This window comes from Adiantum capillus-veneris, chromosome 18 (genome assembly GCF_014529385.1).
Source record: "Adiantum capillus-veneris isolate H3 chromosome 18, ASM1452938v2, whole genome shotgun sequence".
NCBI classification, from domain to species: Eukaryota; Viridiplantae; Streptophyta; class Polypodiopsida; order Polypodiales; family Pteridaceae; genus Adiantum; species Adiantum capillus-veneris.
In genome coordinates, this window is record NC_140948.1 from 24,564,693 (window position 1) to 24,584,511 (window position 19,819).

Here is a 19,819-nt window from a genome sequence, read left to right on the forward strand (position 1 = left end):
ATGGTGTAAAGGTCGACATTTTAGGGTGGAACGAATCGACAAAAAGCGTTTTACTCAAGATTGTGGAATCATGGAAAAATTTGAACAGTCTAGTCGACGACGTTCCTCTGATGCAGATCCTGTAGTGGCGGAACTCACTTACTTCGGCACGCTACAAGAGATTTTGAGGATCGATTACAGAGGATTTTTTGTCGACTTGTTCGACGTGCAATGGTTCAAGATAATCATGGAGGGTCGCAACGCTACTGTGCGTAGAGGAGAGTCTGGTTTTCTTGAGGTGGATTCTACTAAGAAATGGACTGACCTAAGAGACACTTTCGTACTACCCGAGCATTGTGAACAAGTAAGTATGTAAATAGTTAACATCCCCCTTTTACAAGTTATGTGCTTGAAAGCTCTCATGTAAGTTATGTGGCTCTGGCAGGTAATATTTCATCCTACAAAGTCTACATCAAACTGGTGGTACGTCATACAGGTAGCCCCTCGTAGTGCAAGGACGTATGAAGGCTACCATGTGCCAATCACAATGGCATCAATGGAGGAGATCAGAGAAGATGTTGAATCAGAAGCCGCTGTGGTGGTGCCAGACGAGCATCAAGATGCTACTACTCTATATGGGGTGCATGCAGAGGAGCTACAAAATGAAACAGAGGATATGTTGTTGAGCCAGCAGAGGATCACACCCACATTTTTGCTCACACTCATCATTTTTGTAACCATTGATTGTAATAAATGCCTTTCCGACATTGATTTTGAATTGAGCCATTCATTAAGTAACGGGACTCAATTGAGTTTCCAGCTTGTAATCCCGAAGAAATTTCACTCGCTGATGTAATTAGTTAGAGATGTTCTCACCTCCAAGGCTGAGGTATATAAGCCAAAGTTTTTGTAACCTAAAGGAAGATTCAGTTTTATTAATCAAAGTGAGTTTTTGGAGCGCCGTGACTGTGTCTGAGAGAGAGAGAGAGAGAGAGAGAGAGAGAGAGAGAGAGAGAGAGAGAGAGAGAGAGAGAGAGAGAGAGAGAGAGAGAGAGAGAGAGAGTCTTATCTACTTGCTACGCGAGCTACGGAGCCGCCATTGGAGAAGCGACACCGCCATTGTGTTAGCAACGGCGAGAGCTACGCACAGATACCAAGAGTGCGCGCTATCGGCTTCTATGTGTGGTAAGTTCCTACGAGCTTCGGTGTGAGTTTTCTTCCAACTCGTGTGTCGGAATGGAGCGTGCAGCATATCCATAGAACCACAACGAGTAGAGCTACGCATTAGTACCATCGGGGTCAAGTTTCGGTCACCTGTATTTTTCGGCCTGTCTTCATACGCGTTTACCGCACGGAGTGATTATAGGTTGATTTTGCAGTTCAAGTCTTTAGGGTGTTGTTCTTACCTAGTGTATAGACTTCCCCTTGAGTTTAAAATCGATTCAATGATTCTAGATCCTGTTTCGTATAGCATTCGTTCGTAGTACGGATTTCAGTCACTTGCGTATTTTAGAACTTAGATTTGATTTCCTTAGTAGTGATTGTCATTAGAAGGTCGAGTAGGTGATTTGACACCCACCTAGTTGTTTCCATGCGCCTGCGGGTCAAGCTCCGTCCTCGTCTGACAAATTCTGTTGTTGGTTGAGTTCTCGCTATTTAGCTTCCGCTAGCGGCGTAACCGCCTTAACATTTGACGTCGTTGCCGGGGACGAGAGCCCTAAGTAGGTGACCTTAGACTAATCCTACGAGGTGAGTCGTATAAACTACTTTGTATACTTTAGTTAGAAAAGATCTAGGAGTGGTGGACTCCGAAGATCTCGAGAGATACTAGGAAGTGGGGTATTCCTGGGTCTTCCGTGTTGACAGTATTTTTAGATTAGATTAGATTTGTTTGTTGTTTTGTTGGTGTTGAGTAGTTGTTGATAGAAGAAGAATTTTCTAGTCCGTGAGTGGTAGTGGATCTCTTTAAAATCACAATTACCAAACCCATTTTATGATTAGGAATAGCTTAGGTAGGACTTTATTTGATCCTGATCTAGAGCTAGCAATCATTGGAGTATTTGCTTGATATGGTTGATTGCATGTTAGATCACTAAACCGTCGAGTTAGTAGTGAAACTTGCAATAAATAAAAGTCAGAGAAATTTTCTGTGTATCTGGGAGTTGCTGAGCACTAGAGGAAGCTTTAGGAAGGATTCTGTGCCAAAAAACTGGAAATCTGCAACTTTAGACATCATACGCGTATGATGTCTAAATGACCAAACAGAGACCAAAACAGAAATTTTGACTTTACCAAAGTGTTCAAAAGGGGGGTTATACCCTAATTTCAACTTAAAACAAGAGCATTAACACTCAAAGAAACCCAAAAAGACAAGTCGGAGCCCAAGAAACACAAAGAACAGAAAATTTTGGATTCAGATCTTGTTTTTATATTCAAACCTGACAAAAACACTTGAAACTCAATTATAAACATTGGAGAAGGCTTAAAACCAAGAGTAGTCAAAATCTGGGACAAAAGACATCATACGCGTATAATGTCTTTTAGCACATCCACTGCTTATTTTTGATATCTGACCTGACAAGATTGTTACAAACACTGTAGAAAGCATAAATATCAAGTCTTGACCCAAATTGATGAAAAAGACATCATACGCGTATGATGTCTTTTACCTAATTTTGGACATATTTTGATACTTTGCCAACACAGATCCATTGTAATAGCTGTCTAGAGGTTATATTTCAAGTTTCATCCCATTTGGATCATAATTGACCCAAAACAAGTCAAAAGCGGAAAATTGCCAAGAAAAGCCTAAGTTAGCCATAACTTGCTCAAACAGAGTTCAAACTGAATTTTGTGAGTGGAAAGAGCATAAGGGGGCTACTGAGAGTGAGCATAACCAAAATAGTCTAAATCTGTGAAAAAAGACATCATACGCGTATAATGTCTTTTTCAGCATAACTGCAACAAAATTCTCACTTGATGAAACAGAAGTTGTCCAATGACAAGATTAAACAATTGACCAAGTATCAATCAGTTTGGATCAATTCTGACCACAAAAACTTGGGAAAACAAATTGCCGAGACGGAAAAGTTAAAGTCCTTTAGGGGAATTGATGAATTTGAGATCGGGCAGGAACCTCCAGAATAACCAACCAAAACAAGGGGAACAAGCAAGTGTCATATCAACCGAGGGAAGTGTAAACCAAAGTTGGGTGCAACCATTAGAGCCGATCTTTGAAGGAAGTGTTTCTGATACTTCTTCGGAGAGATCTTACGAGATTTTCACCGAACACTTGGAACACTTGAACCTGAACAACAGAGAAAATATGGCAGCAGGATCATCAAACCCTTCCGCCACAATGAAGCTATTGTTCATAAAATACCAGTACGACAATGAGCAAGGTGCCAGGATCTACAAAGATGGAATGGACCGCTATTGTGTAAAGATAGAGGAGAGACCTAGTGAGTTCAAGGACTTAGTGCCTGTGAGCTATAGCGGAGATAGATATCTAGATGACGAGGGTACCATGTACTTGGTAGTCCTAAACCCTAACATTGTGGACAAGTGGGGATTGATGGGCACCAAAGACAAAGTAGATGAAGAACTCGAGGAGAAAGCACCAATAATGAACTTCCCTGATGCGAGGTTAAGAAGAGAGAATGAAACTACAAGGATCAACACTGATAACATCTATGTGGGGCTATACAAATATAATAATGGGGAGCAAGATCTCTATTATAGATGTGAAGAACCCTACACCGGAGAGTTGACAGACCAAAAAAGACTTTATGTCTTTACCTACACAGAGGGATCGGAAGTGAAAATTTCCACTTACGACAAGTATGGGAGGCAATACTCAACAATGGGCAAGAAGGAATTAGAAGGATATACATACATTGGGGGACCACTACATCAGTATTATGTTACTTCTAGCTCACAAAGGCCAGCACCAACAAATGGAGTGCAAAACCCAATGACGACAGGAGGACAAAGAACTCAGGCTGCTGACTCTTTCAGTCAACCTCAGTACTCGAAGCCCGGACCAATGGGATCATTACATTCCAGAGAGTCAATGGATACGAATCGAGGTAGTGCAGTTCCAATCCCCACATATACCACTCCAGGTCCAAGGTTCGAAGCGGAACCATCACATTTACCTCCTAGTAGTAGATTCAGGGCAGGGGAACCGACAAGGGTAACCCATGAAGTCCATGATGCTAGAGAAAGCTTTAGCCGAGACATAGGAGCAATGAGATTGGTAGCAGACCATAGACGTATGAGACCATCTCAAGTAGCGAAGTGTATGCCAAAGAAGTATGGTGGTTCAGGAGATCCGTATGCACATGTGTCACTCTTTAAGCAAGTCTTAAGAGCTGAGCAGATAACAGATTTCCATACACAATACGAGGGATTTGGTCTTACTCTAGAAGGTACGGCATTGACATGGTTTCAACCACTGAACATAGGGGGATTCCATGGACATTGACCATTTGCTAAGAGAGTTTGCTGAGGAATTCTCAAAACGAGGGATTAAGCACAATACGGTCTCACAAATATATGCTTTTAAACAGAGAGAACACGAAAAAGTGAAGGAAGCTTCACTTCGCTTCAAACAATACATTGAGAGATGTCCAGTACGTGAACGACCACAAGATGACAGACTATCTGTTCTCTTTATTGAGGGACTGAGAAACGACACTCTCAAGAAGGACTTGCACTTGAAAGCTTGTACAAGTTTCGAGCAAGTAACGAGAGAGGCATTGTACTTAGTGGATAACTGTACGGTTTATGGAGAGGTGTCAGCGGATACAGATTTTGCATCCAGTAGCTCCTCCTCCGTAGCGAGCGAGACTACCACTAAAAAGAATGTTCAAACAACAACCATGCCAAATGTAGAGCAAATGATAGAAGATGCTCTAAAAAGGATGGCACCATACCAAAAACCATTGCCAAAAACACTGAAATGGTGTGCTATTGAACAAAAATGGACAAACCATCCAACAGAGGAGTGCTATTACAACAAAGGGTATGTAAGGGAGCGTCAGTATGCACCTCCTGCTCAATTAGCACCACCTCAAGTACATCCAGTACCTCGATACCCAACGGGAAATGTACCAGGACCTATGGGGATAGAAAGACCGCAACCGGTATTGGGACAACAACCACCTTTACCAGGAGCAAGACCAGTGGGCATTAGATATGCACCAACCTTAGAGAATCAGGAAGAACAAGCCCTAGTGCCTGTTCAAGCCTATTATGAAGAATCTGGTGCACACATGTCTCCAACTGTGTATTACCCACCAGAAGAACCCAAACAACCAGAACCATGGGGCATGATTGGGAATGTTGGAATACCAACAGTTATAAGTGCTTCTCATGAAGAGAGATACAATTTGGACGCAAGAACATTGATGTTCATAGCTCATGGAGGGTTAACAGGACAAAGACCATCCTATCCACAAAGGACGAATCAAAGAGTTTTCATCCAGTCATACAGAGGTCTTACGTAAGAGATGAGGATTACAATGAATTTTGGAAACAAGTGAGAGAGGCAAACTTTGCAAACGAGCTAAGTTGCCAAGCTAATCAGACAAATTGGAAAAAGGACATTAGGAATCCTCCCATAGTGGAATTTGAGACAGGATCTCAAGTGGACTTGGATATGCAATCTTACTGGGGAGATGAGGGCTCTATTAGAACAATGGAGAGAAAACCTCACTCACTGAATACCTTACCTTCATACTTAGGAGAGTATGAAGCAAAATCCGAGACTAGAGCACTTCCCTCACGAAGAATCTCATCAGAAAAAGTCATGGACTCGCAAGGATTGATAGAGATCTTGTCAACACCAGTGACATGCACTATCACTCTAGTTGAGCTTTTGAGGTTAAGACCACATATGTGGACCACTGTAGGAAAATGCTTGGAGAAATTTGGGATAAAAGACCCAACATCGAGACTGCAAGAGGGTATACAAGAGTTGAGCAAACCACAAAAGAACGCTAAGCCTGTACCCTTAAACAAGGTCGGAGAGTATTGCGAAGGTGAAGAGGGGAATACAATCTTACCAGTTGAATTCCAAGGAGTGAACACAATGGCAATACTAGACAGCGGAGATGGGGTAGCCATTGCTACAAAAGAAGTCTGGAAAAAATGGGGGAAACCAGCAATAAGGAAGACTAGGTTGAAACTCCAATTAGCAGATGGACACATGGAGAAACCTATGGGGTTATTAGAGAAAGTCGTAGTGACTTCTTGCGGCATTGAATACGAACATACTTTTGCTATTGTCGATTTTGGCAAGGAGAATAACTATGATATCATATTGGGAAGACCATTCATGAGACAGTTGAAAATGGTCCAAGATTGGGGCTACGATCACATATACCTGAGAAATATGGAAACCACTACACGTGTGAACCTGAGAGACCATAGCTACAAAGATGTGAACCGAACACCGGTAGAGGAGTTTGATTCAGCTACTTTGGCGGGATCCGAATTTCCAGCTTGGTTAGGTAAGCCCAAGGAGTTATGGATGTGTGGAGCCTCGAAATGTGGAAGTCTGAGGCGAGAAGAATATGTTTTAGAAAGGGCTATCGAAGACAAAACTTATATAGGAGAACCCTTTCCAGAGGACACACTTGAACCATTAGAATGGACACACATTCTAGCAACCCTAGATGTTTGTGCAATTCCGGATGGTCCCACAACGAAATTTTGCGACAAGGACGGGTACGACGTGGTTCGTACTTCATGTTGAGAACTGTACTCGAAAAAGAAACTGAAAAGAACGATACACTGGAAAAGGAAGATGAAGAGGAGGTGTTTCACGACATTCCCGATCATCCTGAGTGGGGAAATGAAGCAGACAACGAGTCAACGGACAATTCAAGCGGAAACGAAGAAACTATAACGGATGTCCGATTTTATGATTTTCCGAACCAAACTAAACAACGCCAAAACGCTATAGAGCAAAGAGAAAAACAAAGGGGGTTAGAACCAATCCGATGCCTAGAATAAGGGAAAAAATCAATTCCTAATGCTAGTAAAGGCGGAAGATTGTGTTAAGGACAAGATTTCTGGAAGAATGAGAGGCAATGATCAAAAGAGCTTACGAAAAGACAAAAGAGGCTCAAGAAATCAAGTTCAAAGGAATGGAACAAAACAGAAACAGAAAAATCAGAAAAGAAAAGCGCAACAGAGAACACACGGAGTCCAAGTTAGAACGTAGAAACAAGTACAGAGAGCTCAAGAAAACTCTGAAAGAAGTTTGGACGACAGAAATTGAGAGTGGAGAGGACGAAAACGCCAAAATCAAGGAAAACATGGATGTTCCCTCTCACTATAGGAAATTCACAATAGAGGATAGGAAGGTGGTATTAACCCACCTATTCGAGAGAGAAAGGAGAACGAATCTTATGACGGACCGGAGGATGCAAAAAAAGTTGATTTAGCAGCTCCAGGTGAGACACCTAGACCGGTGTACATAGCCACAGATTTGTCTCCAGGCGAGGAAGAGAGACTTTTGAGTCTTCTCAGAGAGTATAGGGATGTGTTTGCATGGTCTTATAAGGACTTAAAGGGAGTTGACCCATCGATATGCCAACACACAATCCCACTGAAACAAGACGCAAAGCCTAGCAGACAGAGACCATACACATATAATGATACATTTGCTAAGCGAATCAAAGAAGAGATAGATAAGCTAATGGAAGCTGAATTCATATACGAGATTGAACACACCGATTGGGTATCTCCGATTGTGGTAGTACCCAAGAAGAACGGAAAACTCCGAGTGTGTGTCAACTTAAAGAAAGTGAATGCTGCAACAATCAGGGACAATTATCCCTGCCGATAACTGATCATGTTCTAGAGCGTGTATCAGGGAAAACAGCATACTCTTTTCTTGATGGTTTTTCAGGATATAACCAGCTAGCCATAGCACTGGAAGATCAACATAAAACAGCTTTTGCAACGAGTGGGGAATTTATGCTTATCGGGTTATGCCTTTTGGTCTAACCAATGCTCCCGCAACCTTCCAGAGGCTGATGACGCATGCTTTCAAAGAATACTTAAGGTTGTTTCTAGAAATATACATGGATGACTTATGTGTACATTCTCTTCTGAGAGATGAGCATCTAGAACACCTAAGAAAAGTATTTGAGAAATGTAGGACATATCGCATTTGTCTCAATCCTGAGAAATGTGTGTTTATGGTCCGACAGGGCAGAATTCTGGGACATATTGTCTCACAAAACGGAATATCCACGGATTTAGAGAAGATAAAAGTTATAGTGGATATGCCTAGACCAACCAATGCGAAACAAGTACAGAGCTTTATGGGACATTGCGGATATTATAGACGATTCATTTACATGTACGCTATAATAGGCCAACCACTTTACAAGCTAATAGTGAACTTTGAATGGACAGAGGAGTGTGAGGAATCGTTCAAGAAATTGAAAGAGGCACTCATTACTGCTCCAGTCTTGAAATCACCAGATTGGGAGAAGATATTCCATGTGCATATAGATGCTTCGGCATATGCAATAGGATGCATTCTGGCTCAGCCAGAAGAAGGAAACATGGATTTTCCTATCTGTTACGCCAGTCGACAGCTCAACAATGCAGAGAAGAATTACACCACAACAGAGCGAGAAGGATTAGGAATGATATATGCTGTGAAGAAATTTCGGCATTATCTTCTAGCCAACAAGTTTGTGTTTTTTACGGATCACCAAGCCTTGCTCTACCTAGTGAATAAACCATGCAATACCGGGAGAATAGTGAGATGGTTCATTATCTTACTGGAATTCGACTTCACGGTAGTAGTAAAGAAAGGAAAAACACATCTTAGAGCTGATCATCTTTCGCGATTGACGAATGGAGAAGACCCTATAGGAGTAGATGACGACATGCCAGACGCGTACTTGTTCAACATAGAAATGATACCGAAGTGGTCTCAAAATGTCGTTAACCTATTAACCTATGGAGGAGAGTTCGATAGAAGAGAATACAACCAGAAACATATTGCTATTCAGCAATCCAAGAATCTTCAATTGGTTGCAGGAAGGTTGTATCAATTGGGAAATGATCATGTTTTACGACTATGCATCAATCCTGAGGAATATAATATATATCTGCGCGAAGCACATGTTCAGGAATGTGCATTTCATTGTTCAAGAAGGAACACATATAGGAATTTGTTACAATTGGGAGTCTATTGGCCAGGAATGAAAGAAAGCGTACATGAATATGTCACTGTATGTATTGTATGTTCATCAAAACCGCCAGCAGAGTATTCGACATTATATCAGATAATGATCGCTCCAGAATGGAGTCAGTATATTGTTGAATATCTCACAAATAGAACTTTCCCAGAAGGAACGTCAAAAGCTCGTCAGAAATCTGTAGAGACAGAAGCTAGAGATTACGCTTTAATAGGAGATCAACTCTATAAGAGAGGTAAAGACAACCAGCTTAGGATTTGCGCATCAGAGTCTGAGTATGTGATAATCCTAGAGCAAGCTCATGGAGGAGTAGGTGGAGGCCATTTCTCAGGTGATAAGACAGCAAAACTTGTCTTAGCCGCAGGAATATGGTGGCCAACATTACATATGGACGCTGAGGAATACGTTAAACGGTGTGATGACTGTCAGCGGACCAAAGTACCACTTAAAAGAGATGATATGCCGCTTAGACCAATGATGGGGGCAAGAGCTTTTGCAAAATGGGGGATTGATTATGTCGGACCCATTTCACCTCCTGCATATAAGACTCATGCACAATACATCGTTGTGGCTACAGACTATCTAACAAAGTGGGTCGAAGCAAAGGCAACTCAAAAAGCAGATGCCAGGACCACGGCACAATTTCTATATGAATACGTCTTTGTACGATATGGATTGCCAATAGAAATTGTGAGTGATCGAGGCACACATTTTATAAATGAAGTGATAGAGATCCTTCTAGATGAATTTATGGTAATCCATAGGAAATCAGCCCCGTATCATCCACAAGCAAACGGACAAGCTGAAGCAACAAACAAAACCATATGCACGGTCCTCACGAAGATTGTATCTGAGTCGAGAACTGACTGGGACCAGAAGTTGCATTCAACATTATGGGCATATAGGGTAGCATATAAAACATCAATAGGAACGACCCCATATAACATGGTTTTTGGGCTAGATGCTATCTTACCAATAGAGTTCTTGATTTCAACCTTAAGGGTGGCTAAGGATCTAGAGTGGACAGGGCACGAGCTTTCTGATAGAATAGATGACCTGGAAAAGCTAGACGAGCTTCGCCTAAAAGCAGTAGCTTCTATCTACGCTCAAAAAAGGCGACAAAAGAAATTTTTTGATAAGCATGTGCGGACTAAAGAGTTTAAGGTTGGGGACTATGTCCTAGTTTACGCTCTGAAACAGTATGCTAAGAAGCTTAAAAAGCAAGGGATGGGACCTCTGGTGATTAAAGATCTATCACCAAGTGGAGCCGTCAAGCTTGCTACATTAGATGGAGAAGAAATGCCCAATTGGATTAGTGGATGCAGAGTGAGAAAGTATCTTTTGCCGCTAACCCAAGACATGCTTCTCAAAATACATCAAGAAAAGCTGCTTGTCCAGAAAAAGAAAAAGATTGTGGAGGAAGCGCAAGCCGAGGCGAAGGAAAGAATGGAGAAAAGAAGACTACTGCGTCAGAAACAACGCAATGAAGGAGCAATACGAATAAACGCAGTCAGTATAACAGAAATGGATAATGACAAAGAAGAACCCATCATTGAATGCAAAGTAGGAACCAACCAAATCAAAGCCAGAGCACTATTGGATTCAGGAGCTCAAGCTAACCTACTTTCACTCAGTTTGTATAGACAATTGACAAATGACACTAAACTACAAACTGCCAAGCAAGAGTTAAAGAGTTACTCTGAGAATTTAATCAAAACTGTCGGATGCACAGTTTTACATATATAGATTAACCATTATGTGTATCCTCATATGTTTTACGTGGTTGAAGACCAAGCTACACAACATCCATTATTGCTAGGACAACCATGGCAGAAGCAATACAATGCAATGATTGACTGGAGTTCTAAATCAGTGCTTATCAACTACGAAGGTGAAAGTCAATCAGTTAAGTTCACCACAGGAGAAGAGCCAACTCCAAAGGACAAATCCAAAGACAAAGGTAAACAACAACCAGAGAAAAAGAAGAAGCAATGGCAACCAAAAGTTTCTATACAACTGGATTGCTCTTCGACGAGGAACTCTCAACAGTGGATAAGGAAGACAAGCAATAATATAACAGCTCAACCTTGGGAAAAAACGGAGTCAAAGTTGGTATGGAGACCAAAAAAGGTTGTGCCAGAGAACACAAAGGTGGAAAACAGTCTTCAATACCAGACAACAGAGTGATTCCAGACAATCAAGGACAATGAAACAGATCTGGATTCCAAAGAAGTTCATGACGGCACAAAGCTATAGCAAGCAAATTTGGATCCCAAAGAATTGTAAACAGGAACTTCCTTCAGTACAATCCACGGAAACTCCTAGGTATTTCAAGGCGAGGAAATCAACACAAAGAACAAAGCAGGTTTGGGTCGCAAAGAGTTTGTGACAAGCACAAGCGAAGCGGAAGCAGATTTGGATTCTGAAAAAGAACAACAAGGTAAAGAAGAATCCGTATACTGATTCTACTACCGAAGTGCCAAAACCAACCCAAAAGCCGACCACCAATCCTTCAATCAAACAAAGAGCAGCTTTATTGGAAAGACTGTTGTATCATCGCTCTACAATTGCATTGGGAACTTATGACCAAAACAACTACAATGCTTCGCCCACAGACAATTCATAGTCGTCCAGGAGGACTCAGACTAGGAGGGGGGGAGGTATACAGGTATATAGGAGCTACAAAGCAGCTACAAGCGAAAAAAAAAATTATATTACAAGGGCAGTGTCTTACATGATTTTGCAATTTTTATGTTTGATTGCGGATATTGATAATATTTATGCCCTTATATACCTTGTTTTGCAACAAGAAGAGATCAAATGATGAATTTGGGTCTCTAGACGTGTAAATATCACTAAATAAGAGTGTGTTTGGAGCTAAAAAGTGGAAAAAAGTGGTAATCCAAGTCCAGAAATCACAAATAAGTGTATATTCATATACACAGGGTTACCAGCTATTTATTGTGTATGTTTGGAATTTTTTGGCTTCAATTTGCTATTTTTCTTTATTTTTTATGATTTTCTTAATAAAAGTAAAAGAAAAATAAAAAAGGCGGGTGAAACGAGATCCGAAAAAAGAAAAGAATAGATGGTGACGATCCTAATGACAAGGGCAACCCATGGTAAACATTGGGTACAATTCTGAAAAAGTTGCAGAAAGCCCGAAATGACAGAATTTTGGCAAAGTGGACAGATTTCTCAGAAACAGGTCAAACGGAGTCCAAATTGAGAAATTTCAAATCCTAAAGTGCATTTCATGACGAGACAGGAGCACATGTCAAATTTGGTAACAAGTGATCCGGGAAGCCCGAAGTTAAGTATTTTTCACATCACTTTCAAGCTCATTTCCACTATTACCTTCTTGGAGAGAGAAAAGAGCACACAGGAGCATCCGACCTTCTACCGCCTTCTACGACTGCTACGAGAGCTCAGAGGACACGAAACATGATAGGTAGACTCGTTGCCATAAGCTTTTGATGCTTATCGTTAACTTTTGTCGCGAAAACTGACCAAAACCAAGAAACAAGAGCAGACGCGGAATGGGGAAGAACGCTAGGTAGGGGCACAACCGCCTAACCAAACCTTGCAAGAACTTAGAGGTGGGTTACCCTAGCATAGAAGATGGGTTTCTAACACTCAAAGCTCGAGAAAGAACGACTTGAAAAACCCTAGGTCAACAGAGCCTGCAAGAGGCAAACAGGAAAAAGTTGTCGAAATGACACAAAACTTCTCAGGAAGCTTAACAACATCGAGGGCAATGCAACCATGGAGTATCTCCAGGTTTGGACCACCAAAAGTAGGTCGGAACAACCGATTCGGCTACGGACACACAAAGCGTCATTTTGCCATAACGGCTGAAATTGACGACCGAATGAAATGAAACTTCACAAGCAGCTTCAAATATACATGGATGACTTATGTTTGCAAGCAAAACCCAAAAGAAAGCTGATTCACTTACCGATGGTGAAAAAGACGCTTTCGGGCAACCAAAAGGAGAAAGATGGAGAACGGTGAGCCAAAGTCAAGTCCAACCAAATAGATGGCTTCACAACATATCCAATGAGCTGGAAATGCAACTCTCGAGAAGAAAAGTTGAAGAGATTCAACTCCAAGGCAAAAAGACGACTTCGGAAACTGAAATGCCTATAAGGGGGCTTTTTAGCTAAACTGATGACTTTTTAAGTTGAAAACTAGTTAGCAGGGCTTAGGGCACTAGCACAAAGCATTCTTTGCACAAAAAGACCAACATTTCAAGAAAAGACATCATACGCGTATGATGTCTCACAGCATGAATTTCACATCCATTTCAACATTTGAGTGCATAGCCTCATTCCACATGTTAATCACATCCTATGAACCAAGTATCATGAGAATTGGAGTTAGAAAACCCAAGGAAAACCAAAAAGACGCAAAGTAGGCCATAAAATTGATTTTTGGTTCTAATTTTGTCAAAATAACTCCAAACTCATTGAAACTTTGTAGGATTGTTGATTAACACATCTACTTACTGAAAGCTGTCTTATTGTCTTTTTTTTGCAGAATCCGACAGATACGCCGCTTGGACGCGATGAGACGTCTGACTAGACGACGTCAGTTTAGCCGTAGCTAGATAGCATTAGTTTAGGGTTTCTCATAGCTTATGTATCATGAGATGGATTTTATACGTCTTTTTGAACCATGTATATTATTACATTTGTCACCGCAGTTCCTTTTGCCAATCAATTCTTTATGCCTATGATGTTGTACAATTGTCATTATTACATTTGCCAATCAATTCATTTTGCCTATGATGTGTACAATTGTCAATTTTGCAAACAATGCATCTTGTGGGTGACTATTTTGGGTCTATTATATACCCTTGCACTTTTTTTAAAAAGTGAATCAAGTACAATATGGTTGATGGGTGGCAGGGCATTCAATGCCCTGTCACCAAAAAAAAATTCTCTCGGGCGTCGCTATAACCGTCGCTATTTATGGCTCTGTAGCGTCGCTATGAGCGTCGCTAAAGTCTTCTATGTAACCTCGCTATGAGCGTCGCTATGAGCGTCGCTATATAGAGACGCTCATAGCGACGCATATAGTGACGCTCTCGTAGCGACGGTTTTAGCGACGCCGGGGGTTATAAAAACCCAGTGTATTTCCGTCGCTAACAGCGTCACAAGAGCACACAACCTCTTGTAGTGATCCTGCAGTGTCTATGGAAAGTATTCTCCCCATTCATCCTCATCAATGTCCTTTCATTTTGCATATTGCTCAAATGCCTATATGTAGACATCCGGGTCATTCTTCGTCCCATCCTTAAATATTGAAAAGGCAATTTTTAGATCATTAGAGCATTCCCCATGTCTGGACCGATGATGGTTTGATTCTCGCTCCATATTCTCCACTTTTCTTTATGATCATACTTCTTCTCTTTGTGCCTGTGTTTATTGTAGTGATATCATGTGTTAGTATCCCACCTGACATTGTATTGATCATCGGATTTGGTCAATGATGTTTGCATCATTCTTCTTGCTAGACTTCCAATGTGCCAATTTCCTGCTTCGTCTGCTACCATCACTACCATCCGTCTGAACCTTTGCTTTGCTCTTCTTGTCTGCTTTGTGAGACCCCTATGATCGAGAGAGTCTTTCAGGCCTCTCTAAATGCCTCCTCCTTGACTAAGCAGAGTATTGAGAGCCCCCAAGCCCGTCAGTATCCCCCCTGATCAAGGTTGGCATTCGTCTCCTCATTCTCGAAGTCAAGTCCGCCATCAGAGTCATGTTTCGATTCTTCAGCCACTGTCCTAATACAGTCCTATTCTTTTGAGAAATTGTAGAAGGTCTCTTGCTTCTTTCTGCACGTCTGGGTGGCATTGCGAATACTCAGATAACTCCAAATTCAATTGTGGAATAGGTTCCTATCAAGAGTTTGAGCTCACCACCATGATCGCCAAAATGGAATGATCTGGTCAGTTCTGACAATTATTTATAGAGATAGATGCCATATCGGATGAAGAATCAGATTCAGGGTCCAAACAAGTACAAAAATCATATACAAATTGAATGAAAGTACAAAAACAACAGCTGGACACTAGAACTGGAATTGGTATATTCTAATAATGAGTATAAGTTCAAATAGCAGCAATTGTTGATGCAATAGAGCCAAATGACAATAGGAGCAAGTGACTCAATGATTACAAGGACTTGTTGAAAACTACGGACCCTCAAAATGAAGTGATTGTATACAAATTGTGTATACCGCGTGCATTCAAGGACTATTTCTAAAACTCCTTATTTTTAAATTTTTGATAAATAAAATATACCCTTTTTTATTCAATAAATATTTTTTTTTTCAATTTCATTTTAATGCACCCTTTTTTGTGTGAAAATGTGAGGATAAAAAAATTAATAACCCCTTCTTCTATGCTCACGTGATAATCACATAATTATAAAGTGAAAACAACCCCCCCCCCCCCCCCCCCCCCCCCCCCCCCCCCCCCCGACGGTCTCAATATCAAGGTTACTTGTAGGCAAACGAGTGGCATATGACTATGGGGCATGCCTATCTTCAAAATGGCTCTTCAAATAACAACACTAAGAAGGAATTGCTCTGAAAAAATGACCAGTGAGAACTCTTGTAAAAGAAACTTCTAAATCTCATTGTGTATGTACTACGGCCTATATAGCCTAATAACGTCCCTGGAGGGCCAAAGGCATGGAATTGCCAAATTGAGACTGTATGAAATTGACCAAGTACATGTACGTGTGCTCGATTTTAAAAAAATAGTGGAGAGCTAGAATTTCACGACGATGCTCACACTTTTGGTGGAGGAAAAGAAGTAGTGAGAGATGCGTTGCAGGTGGCGAGGAGAAGCGGGGCCATGTGGGGTTGTGTGTGTATGCGTGTGTGTGTGTGTGTGTGTGTGTGTGTATAGAGGAGGTCTGTGAGGCTTGTCATGCAGAAAGCAAAATGGCCCGTCTGCTCTGCAGAGAGATCTCGCACGGACTGCAGCCAAGTGTTGCAGACTGTCTGTGCGGACTCTCTCTCCCTCTCTCTCTCTCTCTCAGGCCTCAGGTGCGGGAGGGCATAGAGATCGAGGCAAAAGCAGGGGGCAGACTCTACAGAGGAGCACGTCCGAAGAGAGGATGACAGAGCTGAGCAAGCAAAGGGAGCTGAGGAGACACGAGGGAGCCGGGGGGGCGGGGGGGGGGGTTCTGATGTGGAAATTTTTTTAGGGAGTTGGGGGAGAGAATATTGGAGCAGCATATGTGAAGAGATTGAATTTCTTTATTTGGTGTCAGGCATGAAAAACTTGAGTATTGTTTTAGATTCCACTTGAATTCATCCCACGATGTGGGTGCTCTAGGCTATGTGCTTCTCATCCAAACAAAGGACACCTCTCAAAAGACATACACACAACACACTGGAAGGCTATATCCTACTGGTAGACTTTAAAGAATATGCAATAGGTGGAAGATGCCTCGGCAGCATCTTCAAGCCGTCTCCCTCCAAAGACTGAGCTGCAATGCACACAGCACAAGGCCGCAACTAGACCCCGACGAAGTGTGCGACGCGCAGAGAGAGAGAGAGAGAGAGAGAGAGAGAGAGAGAGGCCCTTGGAGCACTCAGCTCGGACACACACACACACACACACACAGAGTCGTCTGACTCTCCTGCCTCTCCCCTCAGCCGATCGCACCTCCTGCCCAGGCATTCTCTCATCTGCGAGAGAGATTATATGCGCCTCTGCTCTGCTTTGTGATGCTGTCACGCGCGCGAGAGAGAGAGAGAGAGACAACGACATGAAACGGCAATTTCCAAACGTGGCCGCCACACGTCCGCTCTTGCTCGCTCCCTAGACCTCGCTCCCTAGCCTTAAAATACAGGCTCGAACACGCATATTCCCTTTTATGGGAATATGCGTTCTCCTTTTTTTCAATCTGGGTATATCTCTAGCACAACGAGGGGCACAGCCAGCCAGTAATGAGGAGGTTGGAGAAAATGGCCTTCAGCACAACAGCACTGCTGGCCGAATGTAGATGCCAGCTACGAGAGAAACACGCCGGAAGAGCAGACATAGCATGAAGTGAGTGGCAGTTGAGCCTGCTGGGAAAGGTGAAGCTTGAGCTACACTGCCCGGCCAGCCATGCTCCGACCATGAAAAGGGATCGCCACATCAGCACATGCACCGGCTCTGCAGACCTCAATTCCGCTGGAGTAGTTATAAGCATATTGCATGCGCGCGCGCGAGAGAGAGAGAGAGAGAGAGATGGATGGACAAAAGATGGGCCTTCAACTTTTCCTAATTGGGTCCCTTTTTCACAAAATTCCCTTCAAAAGTATATATCTACCCATGGGATATTTAAATGACTAATAATTCTTTTACCACCACTGATGCACTAGCACTCCATTCTGCCTCAGTTTTTGAAAGAGGGAAAGGCACTCTTTGTAGGTGTTCTTGTACTTGGAGGTCCTTTTAGGACTGCTCCTTTGCCACCTGTTGTAATGGCACTCAAGAAACAGCTCATCAACTAGACATATGGCCCCAGATTCGAGCATTCGAGCTAGCACATCGAACTCCGTGCCTTCGATGTCCATCTTCATCACCACAAAGTCATCCTCCGACACCGTCCTCTCAAGCCATTCTGTGAAATCTAAACCTTGCACCTCTTTGAATCCCACTCTTATTGTTGTTGTTGGCAAGCTCTTACCACCAGTTTGGAGCCTCAAGTGGACATTCCTGAGATCATGGATGTCCGTCGATCGGTTGCGGGCGCCTTCCTGTACTTGACCCATCCCGATGTCGCCCTCCACAGCCCTGTTCTCTGGACTAGCTCCAAACATTAACGTCTCGTTCCGCACCCATGTGGCAAATGGAAGAAAGTGCACCTCCTTATGCTTTACATAGCCTTTGGCAAATGCTCTATCAGCCTCAACTGCATATATGGTGAAAGCCTGGTTTTGCTTCGGATATCTCTTTGCAAACCAGCTGCCAATACTTGAGCCGTAGCCCCTCGCACCCACATCGATGTAGACGTATTTTGTGTAGCTGCTATTGATGTTGATCAACTGGGTCAGATATTTCATGCTCTTTGCATTCTCTTCGAATGTCGACCATGGTTTGATGGGCTCTTCTGTGATGAGGGATTCTACGGCATTGATGAGTGCCTGCCTCGACTTGGATATTGAGCATGTTGGATGCTGATGCGGCTGCTTTTGAAGCACAACCTCCGAATCCAAGCCGAATGCGTCGACGTCCTTAACATGAACCACATTGAAGCTGCTTCCAAATAGGTTAAGAAGAGCATCTATACTGAGGAGATCATTTGCTGAGTACTTGTCAGGGCGCCTCTTTAGTGCAACATGAAGTACCACAATGCCCCCCGGCTTGAGTGTCCTCTTGACCTCAGATGCAAACATAGCTGGGAAGAGGGCATGGTCAAATGCATTTGAGAACTCGAAGTCGAACTTATTCGCATCAAATGGCAGCCGATGCATGTCACCCTCGACAACGAGCGGCGGCGAGGCAACAAGGTCTACCCCTATAGAGTCACTCACACCCACCTCCCTCAGCGCGAGAACCTCTTGACCGACCCGTGCGGCAATGCAGAGAGCCTTATCTGCAGGTTGCAAAAGGTGGGCTTTCATGAGGTTTTGAAACAGAAGAGAGAATACATCCACTTTTCTTCTCCAATCTTTGGATGCCCAGAGATTCCTGAGGTGAGGATTCATGGTCTTCTTGAGCTGAAGATGGATGTACTGCTCATAGGTTTCGAAGCGATGGCGTGGCTTGAGTGCGTCAGAGATGTAGCTTGTGCTGAGAGGAGGGAAACCCTTCCCCCATTCATAATTATGCTTTCCATCATATGTGACTACATCTCCAGTGCTCTGTGTCGAAATCGAAGCTTGAAAGCAGGCGATTTGGCTGAGTTGGCTCCTTGCGCAGGGCTTGATTAGCGCAAGCATCAATGCGTGAAATACTACCAAAGCCAATGCACACAAAACAGCTTTGTGTGCAAATCTGAGCTTGTGCATATTTCCTCTCTTAAATTAGAGAATTACTGATTCTTAAACTCCTATTAGATTAGATTTTGGAGAAAATTCAAGAAAGGGTTGGAACACAGAGAGCCTGTGTGTGCATATGGTTTTCGAGAGAGAGAGAGAGAGAGAGTGTAACACTACGCGGTCTATATACAAGAGCGGGTTGCTCCCGCTTTCACACTAGGGTCTATCATTGACCCCATGTGTCTCTCCACAAGCAACGTCGGTTTAAAAACATGGTGGTGGACCAAATCATACACATGCCCTTGTGCCCCTTTTGCACTCACATTTGCCCCCATGTGTTCTACTACTCTCAAACAACCATCTTACTTAGAAACGATGGACATGCTCTAACAACAAGCGTTGCATCTAGCATAATACTTCCTCCCTCTTTTCGAGTAGCTACCTAATCCTTTCTGCAACCTCTAACCTCTGTGTCGTAGAGTCCATCAAGCACGATCCTACCGCTTTTAATGTATACTTTGAACGAAGAAACTCATAACATTTATCGTTAATAACTTAGATACTCTTGGAAGGATCAATCTTAACCTTGTTACATGTACGACATGAGTATCTCTTATCGCTTG

The 19,819-nt window shown here is 42.6% G+C and overlaps 1 protein-coding gene across 1 annotated transcript; it reads right to left on the bottom strand.

The window, feature by feature from the left end:
• Positions 1-15,716: 15,716 nt before the first annotated feature.
• On the bottom strand, positions 15,717-19,346 carry LOC147435364 (uncharacterized). The gene has a single exon (XM_086487944.1). It carries the CDS (start codon positions 19,224-19,226, stop codon positions 17,574-17,576), a length of 1,653 nt encoding a protein of 550 aa, XP_086344070.1. The 5' UTR covers positions 19,227-19,346; the 3' UTR covers positions 15,717-17,573.
• Between the last annotated feature and the right edge of the window lie 473 nt (positions 19,347-19,819).